The 18,772-nt window shown below is 42.3% G+C and overlaps 1 protein-coding gene across 2 annotated transcripts in view; it reads right to left on the bottom strand.

Annotated features, from left to right (window-relative positions):
• Positions 1–6,297: 6,297 nt before the first annotated feature.
• The window catches only part of LOC140719431 (kinesin-like protein KIF18B), a 123,743-nt gene continuing 111,268 nt past the window's right edge, over positions 6,298–18,772 (bottom strand). The window contains exons 17-20 of one of the 2 annotated variants that reach the window (XM_073034098.1): positions 18,477–18,559; positions 16,357–16,566; positions 10,496–10,652; positions 6,298–8,311 (exon numbers count right to left, since the gene is read on the bottom strand). In XM_073034098.1, coding sequence (XP_072890199.1) covers positions 8,302–8,311; positions 10,496–10,652; positions 16,357–16,566; positions 18,477–18,559 — 460 coding nt within the window. In that variant the 3' untranslated portion in view covers positions 6,298–8,301. The remainder of the gene's footprint in view (positions 8,312–10,495; positions 10,653–16,356; positions 16,567–18,476; positions 18,560–18,772) is intronic. The other variant, XM_073034099.1, reaches the window with a different exon arrangement.

The raw sequence follows: 18,772 nt of genomic DNA, 5'->3' as shown, positions 1-18,772 counted from the left end.
AGGAGCTTAAGAATGAAATTAGGAGAGCCAGAAGGGGCCATGAGAAAGCCTTGGTGGACAGGATTAAGGAAAACCCCAAGGCATTCTACAAGTATGTGAAGAGCAAGAGGAGAAGGCGTGAGAGAATAGTGTGACAGTGGAGAAGTGTGTATAGAGCCGGAGGAGATGGCAGAGGTACTTAATGAATACTTTGCTTCAGTGTCCACTACGGAAAAGGATCTTGGCGATTGTAAGGATGACATGCAGCGGACTGAGAAGCTTGAGCATGTAGATATTAAGGAAGAGGATGTGCTGGAGCTTTTGGAAAGCCTCAAGTTGGTTAAGTCACCGGGACTGGACGGATGTACCCCAGGCTACTGTGGGAGGTGAGGGAGGAGATTGCTGAGCCTCTGGCGATGATCTTTGCATCATCAGTGAGAACGGGAGACGTTCCGGAGGATTGGAGGGTTGCGGATGTTGTTCCCTTATTCAAGAAAGGGAGTAGGGATAGCCCAGGAAATTATAGACCAGTGAGTCTTACTTTAGTGGTTGGTAAGTTGATAGAAAAGATCCTGAGAGGCAGGATTTATGAACATTTGGAGAGGCAAGATATGATTAGGAATAGTCAGCATGGCTTTCTCAAAGGCAGGTCATGTCTTATGAGCCTGATTGAATTTTTTGAGGATGTGACTAAACACATTGATGAAGGTAGAGCCTTAGATGTAGTGTATATGGATTTCAGCAATGCATTTGATAAGGTACCCCATGCAAGGCTTATTGAGAAAGTAAGGAGGCGTGGGATCCAAGGGAACATTGCTTTGTGGATCCAGAACTGGCTTGCCCACAGAAGGCAAAGAGTGGTTGTATACGGGTCATATTCTGCATGAAGGTCGGTCACCAGTGGAGTGCCTCAGGAATCTGTCCTGGAACCCCTACTCTTTGTGATTTTTATAAATGACCTGGATGAGGAAGTGGAGGGATGGGTTAGTAAATTTGCTGATGACACACAAAGGTTGGGGGTGTTGTGGTTAGTGTGGAGGGCTGTTAGGGGTTACAGTGGGACATTGATAGGATGCAAAACTGGGCTGAGAAGTGGCAGATGGAGTTCAACCCAGGTAAGTGTGAAGTAATTCATTTTGGTAGGTCAAATATGATGGAAGAATATAGCATTGATGGCAAGACACTTGGCAGTGTGGAGGATCAGAGGGATCTTGGGGTCTGAGTCCATAGGACACTCAAAGCTGCTACACAGGTTGACTCTGTGGTTAAGATGGCATACAGTGCATTGGCCTTCATCAGTTGTGGGATTGAGTTTAAGAGCCGGGAGGTAATGTTGCAGCTATATAGGACCCTGGTCAGACCACACTTGGAGTACTGTGCTCAATTCTGGTCGCTTCACTACAGGAAGGACGTGGAAACCATAGTAAGGGTGCAGAGGAGACTTACAAGGATTTTGCCTGTATTGGGGAGCATGCCTTATGAGAATAGGTTGAGTGAACTCAGCCTTTTCTCCTTGGAGCAATGGAGGATGAGAGGTGTACAAGATAATGAGAGGCATTAATCGTGTGGATAGTCAGAGGCTTTTCCGCAGGGCTGAAATGGCTAGCGTGAGAGGGCATAGTTTTAAGGTGCTTGGAAGTAGGTAGAGAGGAGACATCAGAGGTAAGTTTTTTATGCAGAGTGGTGAGTGCGTGTAATGGGTTGTCAGCGACGGTGGTGGAGACGGATATGATAGGGTCTATTAAGAGACTCCTGGTGTACAAAACTAAACATACACACACACACGGTTCTAGTTTCTGTGTGCATTTGAAGGCTGGCACCTTTTGACACTGCAATGGGCTGGAGTACCTCTTTAGGTCCGGGAGTGAGACCTTCTGAAGAAGCTCCCCATTCTGACTCCCCTTCCCTTCTCCTCACCTGCCCATCATCTCCGTTTGGTGCCCCCCCCTCTTCCCTTTCTCCCATAGTCCACTGTCCCCTCCTATCAGATTGCCTGTTTCAAGTACTTCTCTTAACATGATCACAACTATAAAAACACAATCAGTGCTGGCAAAAATATTAAGGTCCAGTTTGAAACCTTACCAAGTTGCAAGTTTAATGAGTTTTAAGTAGTTTAATGAGTTTTAAGTATGGCTTAATGTGACATTAGAGCCAGATGTTCACAAGCAAAGCAACATTCTTCAGTGTTTTACCCACTGGTGGGTGAGCATAACTAAAGATCATTCTATTGATTTACTCTTACACTGGCTTCAAAGCATGGCACAATCAAAGGTCTTGCTCTGTGAATAAAATTGCTAATACAATCGCAAACAGTTAGTAGTATTTCAGTCCTAATGAAGGGTCTCAGCCGGAAACATTAACTGTTTATTCCTCTCCAAAGGTGCTGCCAGCCCTGCTGAGCACCTCCTGTGTGTTACTCTGGATTTTCACCATCTGTAGAAGCTCTGATGTTAGTATTTCAGCGAGCTGGAATGTTGATTGAGGGTGAAATTGCCTTTCTCTTGGTAACCCCTCACTCCACAAGGGTCAAACATCGAAGAAATGGAGATCTAAGTGTCCTTGATTGAACTGGATTCATGAGAGCAAGCAAAGGGACCATGGGTAAAGGACCTCAACAAGATTTCAATGGTTAAGATACTGCACGATTCTCAATAATCAATCTGCTCTGAAAATCATCATTTAAGCAGTCTTCCATAAGCAAAACAAAACAAAGCAATGGATTAGACCAACTCTTCCATCAAGTCAATACAACACTGCTTGGAGCATCAGAAACAGACACTTTCCTGTCGTCATTGTAATCAGCTGGAAGGCCAGATTAAACCTTGGGACTAAAAGGGAAATACAATCTGTAAAGTTTCTCTCCTACTGCTCGAAGCAATCAAAAGCAGTCCAGGGAATCGTATGGATCATGTGGGTCTGTAGTCACTCAAGTTTCAGAGCCTGAGCCAAGAACTGGTCTTACTCCCTCCCAAACACTGTGCATGTCGTCACCTCCTCAGACTCTCAGTTTTAGAAGTCAGGAGTCAATTTTCCCAGATTTTGCAATTTAAGTGGCAGCTGGAGTCCAACTGTAGGCTCCAGCCTTACACGTGCAAGAAACCTGTTCAGTTGACTTACAACCTGCATTCACGTAGCACCATCAACTAAGCAAAAATGCCCCAAGGTGCTTTACAACAGTGATCTCCAGATGGGAAGGGACCAAAGTCTCAGTCAAAAATAGATTTTAGGAAGCGCATAAAACAGGAGAGTTTATTTATTGAAATAGTTATAGTGTCCCCACAAAATCATTCAGATTTCCCCAACCAGAAGCCATGGATTAACAGGAGATCTGCAATCTGCTGAGGGCCATATCAGAGGCATTCAAGTCTGGTGAGCAAGGAAGTTACAAGAAATCCAAGTACAATCTCAAAAAAAGCCCTTTCACGGGTGAACTGGCAATTCCAGACTAAGCCTGAATCAATGAAGGTTGCTCAACAGTTGTGGCAAGGCTTTAATATCATCTTATAAAGTAAAATCAAGCAACATGGGTAACAACAGGGCTTCATGTCCAGATGAGCCCAATGCTTTTGACCATCAAAACATGGAGGAACCATTACAAACTCCCACAGCCCCCGATGATCCTGTGGTTTCAGTCTCTGAGGCCATCATGTGAGCTGTCTTCAGGAGAGCGAACCCATGAAAAGCGTCAGGCCCAAATGGGATACCCGGTCTAGTACTAAAAACCTTTGCCGATCAACTGGCTGGAGTGTTCACTGAGATCTTTAACCTCTCCCTTTGGCAGTCTGAGGAACTCAACTGCTTCAATCAGACTTCAATTACACCGATGCCCAAGAAGAACGTAGTAATCTGCTTCAATGACTATTATCCAGTAGAACTTAATCCACAGTGATTAAGTGCTTTGAGAGGTCGGTGATGAAACACATCAACTCCTGTCTGAGAAGCAACTTGGATCCGCTCCAATTTGCCTACCGGAGCAACAGGTCCACAGCAGATGCCAACTCACTGGCTCCTCACTCATCTCTGGAACATCTAGACAGCAAAGATGCATACAGCAGAATGCTCTTTATCAACTACAGCTCAGCATTCAACGCCATCGCCCACTCAAAACTAATCAATAAGCTTCAAGACCTCGGCCTCAATAACACCTTGTGTAATTGAATCCTTGATTTTCTCACTTGCAAACCGGCGTTAGTTCAGATTGGCAACTCCATGGTCTCCAGCAGCACAGGTGTCCCACAAGGCTGTGAGCTTAGACCCTGCTCTGCTCACTTTACACTTATGACTGTGTGGTTAAGCACAGCTCCAATACCATATTCAAGTTTGTTGACAACAGCACTGTTGTAGGGGAATATTAAAGGTGGTGACAAATCAGCACATAGGAGAGATTGAAAATCTGGCTGAGTGGTGCCATAACAACCATCTCTTATCCAACGACAGCAAGACCAAGGAGCTGATTATTGTCTTCAGGAGGAGGAAACCCAAGGTCCATGAGCCAGTCCTCATCAGAGGTGGAGAGGGTCAGCAACTTTAAAGTCCTCAGTGTTATTATTTCCGACGACCTGTCCTGGGTGCAGCATGCAAGTGCAATTACAAAGAAAGCATGACAGCACCTCTACTTTTTAGCTTGTGAAGGTTTGGCATGATATCCAAAACTTTGACAAACTTCTAAAGATGTGCGGAGGAGAGTATATTGGCTGGCTGCATCACAGCCTGATATGGACACAGCAATGCTATTGAATGGAAAATCTACAAAAAGTAGTGGATACAGCCTAGTCCATCATGGGTTGAACCCTGCCCATCCATCTACATGAAGCACTGTCACAGGAAAGCATCATCCATCATCAGGGACCCCTACCACCCAAAACACTTTCTCTTCCCAATGCTGCCATCAGGAAAAATGTACAGGAGCCTCAGGACCCATACCACCAGGTTCAGGAATAATTATTATCCCTCAACCATCAGACTCTTGAACCAAAGGGACAACTTCATTTCATCATTGAAATGTTCCTACAGCCCATGGACTCACTTTCAAAGACTCATCTCGTGTTCTCAATATTTATTGCTTATTTATTATTATTATTATTATTATATCTTTTTCTATTTGCACAGTTTGTGCATTCTGTATACTGGTTGAAACCCCAGTTGGTGCAGTCTTTCACTGATCCTATTAATTATTATTCCATTATAGATTTATTGAGTATTCCCACTAGAAAAAGAAACTCGGGGGTTTTAGATGGTGACATGTATGTACTTTGATAATAAATTTACTTTGAACTTTGAAGTGCATGTAAGTAACTTTAGAACTTAAGGCCTTGGCAATGTAAGGCAAAGTCACCCCTAGAGGGACAACTAAATTCAGTGTTGACCAAAAGGCCAGAATTGAAACCTCACTCATTAGGAAGGAAGGGACAGGGAAGAAAGGGAATTTTGAAATTCAAGGCTCTATTATTTACAAGTTGTGTTTAGAGGCACAAATACATGCATTTGGACACATTTAAATGGACATGATGAAGTAAAATTCCAATAGTCTGGAACCCACAAAACTTTGGTGGTGGACTCTCCGATTTTCTGGACTCCTTAAAGTTGAATACCCCAATGTACATTTCTTTCCGTTATTTACATTGCACAATGGTACAACATTTTCATCAAACCTGGCGGGTTTAATGGGGGTGGGGAAATAGAATGCACTGGGATTTAGGTGCTAAGTTTCAGTCTGACAAAACAAGTTGAAACACACAAGCACTTCATCCCACACCCCTCCTCCCACTATGACTCCTGCTGCCCCTGGTCCTGTACCCAGTATTCTTAACCCAAGATCTGACACACACCTTGATTGCCCTCCACACCCTCTGGCTGATATCACTAAGACATAGGAGTTGTGTTTGGCTACTTGGCCCATCATGTCTGTTCCACCATTCCATCACTGCTTATTTATTTTCCGTGTCAATCCCTTCTCTCCATAAATTTTAACACCCTAACTAATCAAGAACCGATCAATCCCCACTTTAAATACACCCGATGACTTGGCCTCCACAGCCATCTATGATAATGAATTCCACAGATTCATCACTCTCTGGCTCATGGTATTCCTCCTCATTTGTGTTCTAAAGGTACGTCCTTCTATTTTGGGGCTGCCCCTGTGGTCCTACGCTCTCCTACTATTGGAAACATCCAAACAAGTGCACTAGATGAATGACCGAGCGGGATAAGTAAGTGAATACTGGATTTAATAAATTCACAGTCTACCCTGTTCTCTCAGCTAGAGATACGACCAATGAATATGATTAGACAGAAAACAAACACAATTAATCATTAGTAAACAATTTAATAAAAAATAAGCACATTTGACAAGAAAGAGAACCAGCCACTAAATCCAACTGAATTTTACCTATCACATTTGGAGTGCGTGATAAGATCACAACCCATTTACAAGGGATGCAGCTTAGAAATTCAAAGCCAAGAAGTTGCAAGTTACTTCACACTACATTAGGGCTGTTTGTACAGATTAGGGTAACGCTGGATGCTTAACTGGCAAATGCTGCATTCAGGACCTCATAATTAACCCTCTATCTTTCTCTGAAACGCGACCAAGCTGGTGTCCCCAGTAGTCAACCTTTCTGGCTGCTGAATCAGACATCAGATAGTGGATCCTTCACATTTGAGAAGAACTTGAAGAGTCTCTAAAACATGGTCAGCAGTCAAGTCTCCACAGATCACATCTGCGAGCATCATGTCGGTTCTGAGAAGTGCCACGGCTTAATGACGTGTGCTGGCCTTGAGGCAGTAAGCCACATAACTTCAGAGAGCTTTGAGTCAGGAGAGTGTCATTCCACCAGATTTGGGGTTGGTAAATATAAATTCCACAGTATATTTGAACCATGGTTTGAGATCACTGTACAACAAGTGCATAAAGCACAGCAGAGGGATAGAATAAACCAGGATAAACCAGGCTGCATATTTCACTCAATAAAGTTTAGTTGTTATCTGAATGATTAACAGTGAACTAGATTCTGCCTTGCATAACTGCGATTGGTGAACTTCAGGATTGCATTTTATGGCTGCCCTCTGAACACTAATAAAATCAGTACTTTTACATTCAAACATATTAAGGGACAACACAATTGTCCCCAATGAATAGAGTTAAAAAATAAAGCAATGTACAAAACTGAGATTAATAAAAGTTTATAACAGAACTGTAATTTTCTATAAGCTATATATATATATAAATTTTATGAATTGCTTGCTTGCTGTATGCAGACGGGCACTACTGATCTACATTCCTGCTCAGTAGTGAAGCTAGAAAGCACGAACTGCTGCTCCACTCTGTACATCTTGACCTATTTACAACACACCCCATTTGTTCCAGACAGTGGGAAGTCTATGGAATGCTGGTGGCAATTCTGTAGCCCATCTTGCTTGACCATCCAGCATCAGATGGGGAAAAAATAGCCAAACATAGCCAGAAAACTAAGTGCTAAAAGTTAGCAATGGCAACAGCTCTGGCTAGATAGAATAGCTAGAAATACAGTATAAATGGCAAAATCTTTCTGATGTTATCTATTTCAGTCTATGTCATGAGTAGCATACACATTCGAAATACAATATTTTCACCATAAAAAACAGTGCTGCAATGTGAGTTGAGTTTGATTTAACATACAATTTTTACAATTCTCGTCATAAGAATTCATTAAATAGCATTTATTTGTAAATGATCATTGTCAAACAAAATATATTTTTGTTTGATAATGTTTAAAATTTTATCTAAATTTTATTTCAAGACTTCAAGATATAATTCAGAAGATAGAAAAAAAATCCAGCAAGACAGCATATCTGAACTATTCAAACTGTTAGACAGATTGCTGGCAATTTAATGGTCTAAGCATAATCCATGTGTTTCTACAATGAGAAAATCATTACTTATGACCAGTTGCTGGAGATGTATCCAGTCTGGTTCATCTTCAGTTTCACACTGCAAGGGGTGGGAACATCTGATACAAAATATTAGTAATCTCCCTTTCAAGGTTCAGCAGCTAACAGCAAAACAACAACTGACAAACCTAAAGTTCACTATATTTAGCTCTTTCATTCTAACATAAAATCACATTTCAGAATAGCAATTCAGTTTCCAAACTGTTACTGTAATTCCAGGATTACAATTGCTGAAGCACACAGATTCATTGTGATTTTATTACTCCAATCATTATGTCGTACTTTCCAGGTCCAGGGATTCGAACTGAGATGAGTAATCCATTGGGTAGAATGGCAAGTAGCTTGTAGTAAACCAACGGAGCACCAATCAAAACGCCATATCCTGTCCTACGCTCATTCTGATCTGAGTGAGAAGATTATAAAGTTCAAGGACAAATAATATTGAGAAGCAGTTTTTGAAGAAAACAGTCAGATTAAATTACATTTAATGGAGTTTTAATTCCAAGTTTTTTAAAATAATTTTTTAACATGAAGAATTACTGGAAATGGAGATGGATGAATTACAAAAGAGGTGATAAAACAGTCTATACCCTCAAAATATTACATCCTTCTGTAACGATGTTCGGTAACCCCCAGAAAGCTTTAGTTATGGTACACCTTTTCCTTCGCGTATCTCTGATATGTCACAGATGGGAAAAGCCTAGCAACTGGCCCTTGGCAGGCTTGCAGTTGGTTGCATGGTTGCTGAGATTTCAAGCATTCACTTCTATCTTCTGCCAAGACAGAGCAGCAACCTTGTTATTGGACAGAACTTGTATGGGGTTTCCAGGTAGGGGTAGAACCTCCAGTGAAGGGGCTTGTCACATCCATTCTGGGGCAACTCACTCACCTTTAATCCCCACTGGAAACTCAGTTCTCACCTGTGGATCCAAGTAGCTGTTCGCATGCGACAGTGGCTACAGCCCGATAAACCACTTTGACGCGGGCTAAAGCAGGTGAGGGTAGCTGGCGGCCTCATACCCCCGTGAGATAGGGGCATGTTTGTCTTAGCATGCAAAGACTGCTCTGGGCAAATGAGATCTACAGTGAGACCCAATGGCCAGGAAGGCGGTTCTGCAACGCTCCATGCAGAGCGAAGGTCATGACAAGGCACATAAAATGTCATGGTCATCCACTGGAACCAAGGAAGACTCTAGTTTGTGATGCTTGTTTGTACCACTGGACCCAGACTTCTGAGGTCACGCGAGTAGAACCGCCCCAGTCCAACGGCTTTTCCACTTTAAAACTCTCCTACACAGGTTTCCTGTCATTATCAGACAAGATGGATAACCAGTAGGCAGAGCTAAGAATAGCAACCAATTTTCACACTTTAGAATCTGAAGGAACCTTCCTTTTCCCTATGAAGAATTAATGGTGTTTCTGCAGAACCATCAATTTCTATAAAAATATTAATTTGCAAAACAAAAGGCTTATGACCTATGCAATCAATTGAGCACAATGCTCTGAAAAGGTGGAAGGGTTACTACTACCATGCATGAGGAAAGGAGTGGCTCATTCAAATAAAAAAGAATGCTGTTTTTTGTCACGCTCTATGTGTCAAAGAGGAGGATAATTGCACAGGAGACCTATGCATCCTAACAAAGACAGTCGAACCAAACCAACAAAACGTTTGAAAGCGGGATGTTATGTTTACTTCTGTTAATGGTGTACCACGCCACAAACCTCCAATGGAAAGGTACGTTCTACGAGAAAGGCGAAGTTAAAAAGTAAAGCTTGTTCACTACAGCAGAACGCGCTGCATATTCCAGGGGAAAAGAGTCCACAACCGAAAAGCAGGAACCTGAAATTCTATGGTATTAGTTCACACTGGGGCATGCAGTCCCTGTTCAGGCTCACTGATCTACATCTGAATGGCACTATTGGAATTTCCCCCATCTCTTAAAGGGCAAGACATAAGAAGTTAAATACTGCCTGTATCATGTCTCAGTGGGTTTAACTTTTCAGCCATAGTACAATTTTCCACACGTACATGCCTGTGGATTGGGGCTTTACAACAATCAACCATCAACTGTAAAGAGCATACCCCAAACCTCCAACCATTTAAAAAATCATATTCTATTTAAATTAATATTGAACCCTAACTGGAAGCAAAAATGTAAAGCAATTGTACAAATTGTATGACTGTCAGAAGTTCCACATTGCTTTTCTGCGTTAATTGGGAAAATTTCATGGAACTCAGCACAGCCACAGGATGAGACTGAAGAACTCAATCCCATTAGGAAGCAAAATAATGCTACATAAAAGAATCATGTTTCCTGCTGAACAGTCACTGAGCGGAGTGGGGCACATTGGAAGGCTTTTCCATGTACCGGAGCATCACTATTCCAGCAGGGACTGCAGCAAATTATAATAGAACAAAAAGAGTGAATGCAAAACTATTAAAAAGGTTAACTGTGTTCAAAAAAACTGCAGAGTCAGCTTCAGCTTTGATTAGAAACAACATCAGGCTACTCAACAATCAATACTCTCAACAAGGTTCTAATCTCAAATGCAGGTAGTCCAAATGAGAACAAACAAATGAAATTACTGTTTTATGATCTCTGACGTCCTCTGCTCAGGAAGCAAGTGTTGTTGCGAATCTTTCACACCGGATTGGGACAGGAACTCAAAGCTCTGGATGACTGGCACTTTTCCACTGGTTCCACTTCTCTTGCCCAGACAGAACCTTGGGCTGGAGGATGGCGCTGTGCAAAGGAAGGATTGTTAGGTCACACATAACTGAAACTTACACCATATCTTTATGTAAAACAGTAAGAAACAGAAATGTGAACTGACATAGAATCAGAGTCCGTTCAGCCTATGTCATCTATGCTGTTATGCATCACCATGCTAATTGTATTTTTTAAACTTTGTAATACCTTTTAAACTTTGTAATTGTGCCTGTCTCTACCACCCCCTCTAGCAACTTGTTTCACATATCCACCCCCCTCTGCGAAAGACTTACCCTGCTGATCTCCTTTAAATTTCTTCCCTGTCACTTTAAACTTGTGCTCTCCAGTTCTAGGCTCCCCTGCTGTGGGAAGAAGACTCTTTTTTATCCATCTATGCTTGTCGTAATTTTGTAAACCTCATAGCTTACCTTCCTGTGAAAATAAACCCAGCCTATCCAATCTCTCCTTATAACTACAACCATCTATTCCAGGCAGCAGATAAACTAGAGATGCCACAGTTTTCAGCGTTGATAGCCTTGTGTTCCTACTTATCAGCCCCAGCAGCTGCCTCCGCCTTCACCCTCCCCCAACACCTCCAGCATCCTCCCTTCTGTCTCTCTGCCTCCATCATGCTGTCTCCTTTTACCACTACCCAACCCTCGTCATATCTTCTCCCAGTCCTGATAAGACCAAACCACATAGGAACAGAAGTAGGCCATTCAGCCCATTGAGTCTGCTTTGTCATTCCATCATGGTTGCTATATTGAGTAGGTTTTAATGAGATTCCCCCGCCCACCCCACCATTCTTCCAAACCCAGTGAGCACAAGCCTAGAGCTATCAAATGCTGCTCTTGTTTTCTGGAATTCAACCCAAAACCAACAATTCTCTAACCTCCCTCATAAATACTCCAGATACTGCTCAACACACTGTTTCTCCAGGAGATTGTTTCAAAGTCTAAGTAAATTTATTACCGATATACGTGCATTACTACATACTACCTTGAGATTCATTGCCTTGCAGTCATTTACAGACAAATAAAGAGATAATATATAGAATTTATGAATAACTATACACTAACAGGTGTATAGCTATATTCTTATTCCAGTCACTAGGCAACATCCTGGCAAATCTCTTCTGCACCGTTGCTAATGTTACCACATCTTCCCCGAGTGTGGTGACCAAAACAATCCTCTAATTGAGGTATAACTAATGTTGAAATGTGATGTCTCAACTCTTATTCTCAACGTCCCAGCCTACAAAGGCAAGTAAACAAAATGCCTTCTCCACCACCCTATCCACCTATATTGCCATTTTTGTGGTATCTCTGTCCATCAATGCTGCCACTTACTCTGAATGCCTTAACAGAATCGGATTTTCTAAAGAGCATCATCTCCAGATTAAACTTCATCTGCCACCACTCCACCCACTTTTCCAGTTGACTTGTGTACCTCTATATCATTAGACAACCCTCTCCATTCTGTACCCTCTATTTATTTTCCTGTTGTCTGCAAACTGATCAGACCTCTCTGTTCTCATCCAAGTCATTGACATCAACCTCTTGTTATAACCTTATAGTCAGAAACACCCATCCATGTCTAACCGCCAGTTTTGGATCTGATTTAACAAGATCCCTTATGCCTTAACCAGTCTACAACTGGTCCTTGTCAAAAACCTTACTAAAGTCCACATAGACCAACTCCATTCCTCAGCCTTCATCAATTTTCTTAGTCGCCTCCTCAAAAGTCTGAAATCAGAGTTGTGAGACAGGATTTCCCTGTCCAAGCCAAGTTGACTGCTCCTAATCAATCCTATCTCAGGAACGTAGAGGAATATTTTGGGATTATTTATCCATTGAGTCATTGTTATTTATTTATTTAGAGATACAGCATAACAGACCCTTCTTCTGGTCCAATGAATCCACATCGCCCAATTACACCCATGTGACCAATTAACCTACTAAATCGTACATTTTTGGAATATGGAAGAACTGCAGCACCTGAAGAAACCCATGTAATCATGTGGAGAATCTACAAACTCCTTACAGGCAGTGGCAAGAAATGAACCCAGGATGCTAGTGCTCTAACAGCGTTACACTAACTGCTACTCAGCCCTTCTCTGCTTGGTGGCAACTCAGGAAATGCTGCTTCTATCTATTGAAATAAAAATTAAAATTTCTGCAGTCCTCAGCAGTTGGCCTCCAGATGAGGTCCATTGTAGTGAAGTACTTTGAGCTACCATTTGAAGCTCACAATCATAATAACGATGTGTCAGGCAGCTGATGTACACTCTGGCTAGTTACTGACAAGGGCAGTTCAAGGGTTCTAAGGTTCATTTATTATCAAAGTATACAACTCTGAATTCCTTCTTCTCCAGATAGCCGTGAAACCAAGAAAGAAAAGGCAGCGTGATCATCAACCCCCAAATCTCACTTCCCTACTCAAAAATAAACGAAAGAGGCACATCAACCCACAAACGTCACTTCCCTGCACAAAAGTACGAGAAAGATCAGACGAAAAACACAGAAAATCAAAATCTATAAGACTGAAAAAAAGTTTATAGTCCAAGTTCACACCCAAAGCAAAGAAAACCTAGGCAACACTCTCTGGGCACAGTGTCAAGCTCCCTCCTCACCGGTTAGACGTGTATCTCACGAACCTGCCAGCTCCTTCATTTGGAAATAGCTGAAAGCAGGGGTGGAGGAAAGAGACAGTGCCTGGATCATTACTGTTGGATTGAATGGTAGAAATTTTATTTTTCTTGTCATTTAACATACCTATGCTTGTTTGTGTTTTTATACAGTCCCCTATATACATATAACTGTTCAGTGATTACGGTTACCTCCCTATTTTTCTGGAAACTTTGTAGATTTAGTGATGGGTGTCACCTTACTGGAATCTGGCTATTTAATTGGTTCACTGCTATCTGCTGGAATTTCAATGGAACTTTCTATTATCAGTGGTCTGGTACAACACAACCTCTTTGATTGGAGTACTGCGCAGTTGCAGTAGAAGCGTTCCCATGCAGGGCCAGAGCGGAGCCTGAAAAAGCAACAGTAGTCTTTGACTGGACAGCGACACAGACACACTAGAAACATTCCCGTGCAAGTCCGGCGAAGAGCTTTAAAAATCCAGTCTCCATAAAAGAAGGGTACTGTCTAGCGGAGGGGTCATCTTGGGAGTGGTAAGGCTTTGACTCAACGGGGCTTCGGCAAGGTAAGTAGGTAAATTAATTCCTTATTTCTTACTTAACTCTTGAGAGAATATTGGGCATATCTGCAGAGCTGGTGTTCTGTTCTGGGTGTCATATGTGGGATTTCCAACAGACTACCAGCCTCCTCCATGGCCACACCTGCACCAGGTGCATCAAGATGCAGTTCCTTAGAGACCATGTTAAGGAACTGGAGCTGCAGCTCGATGACCTTTGGCTTGTTAGGGAAAGTGAAGAGGTGACAGGCGGGAGCTACAGGGAGGTAGTCACCCCAAGGCTACAGGAGATATACAAATGTTGACTGTCAGGGTAACCCAACTGGATATACTGCCTGTGCTCCTTGATGCTTTTCACTATGCACCTCATCTGGCTAACAACGCTGCGGTCAGGTCAGTTTCACTGCGAGCTGTGTCTGCAAGGCTGAGTCGGGTGGCGCTGTGGAAGTTCATCGCGGGGGTATTCCCTTCTACCCCCAGCGTGGGATGACGAGTCAAATCGGGACTCTGAGGACTTGTGGAATCTGTGTGGTGGTTTCTTTCGAACTTATAGTCTTTTAACATCTTTGGACTATTTTTACTGTGTCCATGGTCTGTTTTTTTTTAATCAATTATGCTATTGTTTGCACTGTTGTAACTATATGTTGTAACTATGTGGTTTTGTGCAGGTCTTGTAGCTTTAGTTTTTGGTCTTGTTTTGTCTGGTGGATTTGGAGCTCCTTTCCGGGGAACGCGCTAAGATGGTAGCGCGATATTAATACGCAGCAGCCTCTCCGGACTCTGGATTGGGGATTGCCAAACGCTATGTGGATTTTCTGGTGTAGTCTGTTTTGTCATATGCTTTTGTGATATCATTCTGGAGGAATGTGGTCTCATTTTTTTAAACTGCATTGCATTTGTGGTTTCTAAATGACAATAAACTGAATCTGAATCTGGCCAACATATGCTGCTTGGCATTCACAGGGAATCCTGTTGTTGTTGTTGCTCGTTTCTACTGTTTGCATGTTTTGTGCTCTTTTTCTTTCTCTGCGCATTAGAGGTTTAACTGTTTTTTTTTAATTGAGTACTTCAGGGTTTCTTGCATTGTGGCTGCCTGAAAGCACACAAATCTCAAGGTTGTATAATTTATACATTCTTAGATAATAAATGTACTTGATTTAGCTATTGCTGGAGTGAACTTGGAGGCAATTCGAAGTGACAGAACCGAGGCGAGGCCTGGGCCTGAGAGCAAAGGAACAAGCTGATGTTTGGTTGATTTACGTGCCGGGTCAGACTGAAAAGGTCAGGTATGGGGTAAATCAAGCCGCGGCATAGCCCAGGCCCCAGTGTGGATTGAAGCGGTAGAGCCTGCATCGAAGAACGAGGAATGATCATGGATTATAAAATACATGAGCAAAATTACGCCATTTGGCCCATCAAGTCTGCTCCACCGTTTCATCATGGCTGATCTATTTTCCCTCTCAGCCCAAATATTCTGCCTTCTCCTTTCAAGAATCTATCAACCTATAGCTTAAATATACACAATGGCGGCCTCTGCAGCTGCCTATGGCAATGAATTCCACAAATCCACCACTCTGGTTGAAGAAATTCCTTCTCATCTCTATTCTAAAAGGACATCCCTCTATTTTGAGGGTGTATCCTCTGGTCTTAGATTCCCCCACCATAGGAAACATCCTCTCCACATCCATTCTATCGAGGCCTTTCAACATTCATTAGGTTTCAATGAGGTTATCCCTCATTCTTCTGAATTCCACTGTGTATAGACCCTCGTATGACCAACTTTTCAATCCCAGAATAATTTTCGTGAACCTCCTTTGAACCCTAACAACAGAATATCCTTCCTTAGATAGAGAACTGCAAAAGACCTCAACAATGCTTTATAAAGTCTCATTACATCCTTGCTTTTGTATTCTAGTCTTCTCGGAATGAATGCTAACCTCGCATTTGCTTCCTTCCTCATTATCGACTCAACCTGCAAACTAACTCTGAGGGAACCCTGCCCAAGGGCTGCCACATCCCCTTACACCTCAGGTTTTTGGGTTTTTACTTTATTTAGAAAATCGTCTATGCTTTTATTTCTCCTTCATACATGCACGGCCATACACTTCACCACACTGTATTCCATCTTTGCCCATTCTCCTAATCTGGTTCAGTCCTTATGTAGCCTCTCTGCTTCCTCAGTACTACCTGCCCCTCCACCTATCTTCATACCATCCACAAACTTGGCCACAAAGCCATCAGTTCCATCATCCAAATCATTGACATATAACGCAAAAAGAAGCAGTCCCAACACAGACCTCCCCCCCCCCCGCCCCGTGGAACACCACTAGTCACTGGCAGCCAACCAGAAAAGACTCCCTTTGTTCCCACTATTTGCTTCTTGCCAATTAGCCACTGCTTTATCCATACCAGTCTCTTCTCTGTTCAGCTGATTTGAGCGCCAGGTCATATTGAAAAGGTCAGGGTGCTGGTGCTGGGGCTGGAGGAGAGGGATGGGACGGTGTTTAGCTCACTGCTCACGAGCTTTACTCACCTCTGCACTGAACTGAGTCCGTGCCCTGCAGCTGATGAGCTCCTGGTTCGGCTGCAGTGATGACTGACATCGTGGCTGTGGACTCACTTTCACGAACCTCAGTTCTGAATGCTATTTGCTCACTTTTATTCTTTACATTATTTGTTTTTTTTCTCTCTGCACATTGGGTTTTTAAACTGGTTCGACTGAGTTTCTTTGTTTTGTGGCTGCCTGTAAGGAGACATATCTCAAGGTTGTATAATGTATACATACTTTGCTAATAAATGTACTTTGAACTGGGCCCAGGTCAGAAGTAGATTCTAAATGTATTGGAATAAATCATTGCTTGTATTAATGTGGAAACTTAGATAGAAACTTCTACTCTACGGCACAGAGCAACAGAGTAAGGTTCACCATGTCTAAGATTAAGCTAGTTCTCATTATACTGATTGAAATTAAGCCATCAATTTTCAACCACAGAACAGTAAATACATATGTTAATATTTATTCTTTGCTTGGCCATCTCAGCCCTTATCCTAGGAAGGGATAAATGCTTGCATCTGTGCACACAGACTATACTATTTATAGCTCATATTTCTGAGCTGCTTGACAAGACAACGTCTACAATCCTGGATGGAAAGTGCAAATGCTGCAGATTGCACAGAAAGCCAAAAGTTCTGCACATCCTCCCATCTTATAAATGGCCAGAGTCGCCTGACATTTCAGCTGAGCCACTTTTAAGCAGCAGTGACAGTAGCAGTAATAGTAGCAGTACAAGCAGTAGTAGTAATAGTAGCAGCACTAGTAGCAAAAGTAATAAAACAGCAGTAGTAAGTAGTTAGTAATAGTTGCAGTAGTAGTATTAGCAGCAGTAGCAGTAAGTAGTTAGTAGTAGTTAGAAGTAGCAGCAGTAGTAATAGGTAACAAGTAGTTAGTTGTATTAGTAGTACTAGTAGTAGCAGTAATAGTAGCAGCACTAATAGTAGAAATAGTAGCAACATTAGTCGTTAGTTGAAAGTAGTGGTAGAACATTAGTCGTTAGTAGCAATAGCAATAGTAGTAGTAGTAATAGTGGTAGTAGAGTGATCACCCAAGATGTGTCCAACATTCTCTAAAAGAGTTGTTTATTGGTGGGTCTTCAGTGTCTGTAGAGGCCAATCCAAGGTCCACGCATTCTGAGGGGCTTCTGGACCTATAATCCTGTCCCCTTCACCACTTGCTTATCGCTTTGGGACTAAGGGTATATCCCCTCAATGGAGAATGCTTGTGTATGATTTTGTTTAACATGGGGAGGGTGATGTATTGGCATCCATCACACAGTCCTTGACAGACCAGCCTCAGGGTCCAGTGGCATGTAATGAAAAATGACTGGGGTCCCTCACTGCTGCAGCCTTCCGTCCCCTTCACTGCCACTGTGATGTGTCATCGTCTTCCACCAGCTCTTTGTCCAGAACCTCCTTGACCTTACTATCATGGGCTGACGCTACCAGCAGCTAAGCACCAAATGGCTAACACCATGAATAAAACTGGTAGCACATTGTAGTGTGAGAGGAGTACAGCACAGGAAGAGGTCAAACTAATTACATCAATAATCAGATGCCCAACTAAACTAATCTCTTTTGGTATCTTCCTCCTTCCTTTCCAGCCCTGAAAAAGGGTCTCAGCCTGAAACAACGATTGAGTTTCACTCCTTATGGCACCTTCTGTCTATTCCGGGCAGCTTCATGGCTGCACCCTCTCCAAAGCCTCCATATCCTTCCTATAATGGGATGACCAGACTGAACATAATACTCCAGATGTGGCCTAACTAGAGGCTTATAAAACTATAACATAATTTCCTGACTCCTGAACTCATTTCCTCAACTAATAGTGGCAAGCATGCCATATGTCTTCTTTACCACCCTATCAACCTGCGTACCAACTATGAGGAAGCTATAGACTTGGTCTCCAAGATCCCTCTGTATAATAAACTGTTTATTTATAAATTAAGGAGATGTAAAGGAATAGCCATCTAAATCATGAAACCAAAGAATGCTACAACTCATTTCATATTTTACACGACCATTGCCAACAACATCAGCATTTACTGCCCATTCCTGAACTTATAGTTCTAGGTTTTGCATGTTAGATGTAAAACTTACCTGATGTAAATCGTTTCTTGCAGACTGGAGACTTCCTGGATTTATTCTGGTTTCTCTGGCCACCCATACGGGACAAACTGCCACTATGAAGTCAAGGATGGGCACAGTTATTGATAAACAGAGTTGGTTGCATCTCCCATTAAACTTTTACCTGCTCCTGGGAATCAGAATCAGACTCTACTGTCACACGTTGTGAAATGTATTATTTTGCAGCAACCGTACAGTACGAAACATAAAATATACAATCAGAAATATATATTGGAAAAGTAAATAAGTAGTGCAGAAAGAGTGCAAGA

Source organism: Hemitrygon akajei, chromosome 31 (genome assembly GCF_048418815.1).
Source record: "Hemitrygon akajei chromosome 31, sHemAka1.3, whole genome shotgun sequence".
Classification (NCBI taxonomy): Eukaryota; Metazoa; Chordata; class Chondrichthyes; order Myliobatiformes; family Dasyatidae; genus Hemitrygon; species Hemitrygon akajei.
This window is presented reverse-complemented; position numbering and strand designations above follow the sequence as displayed.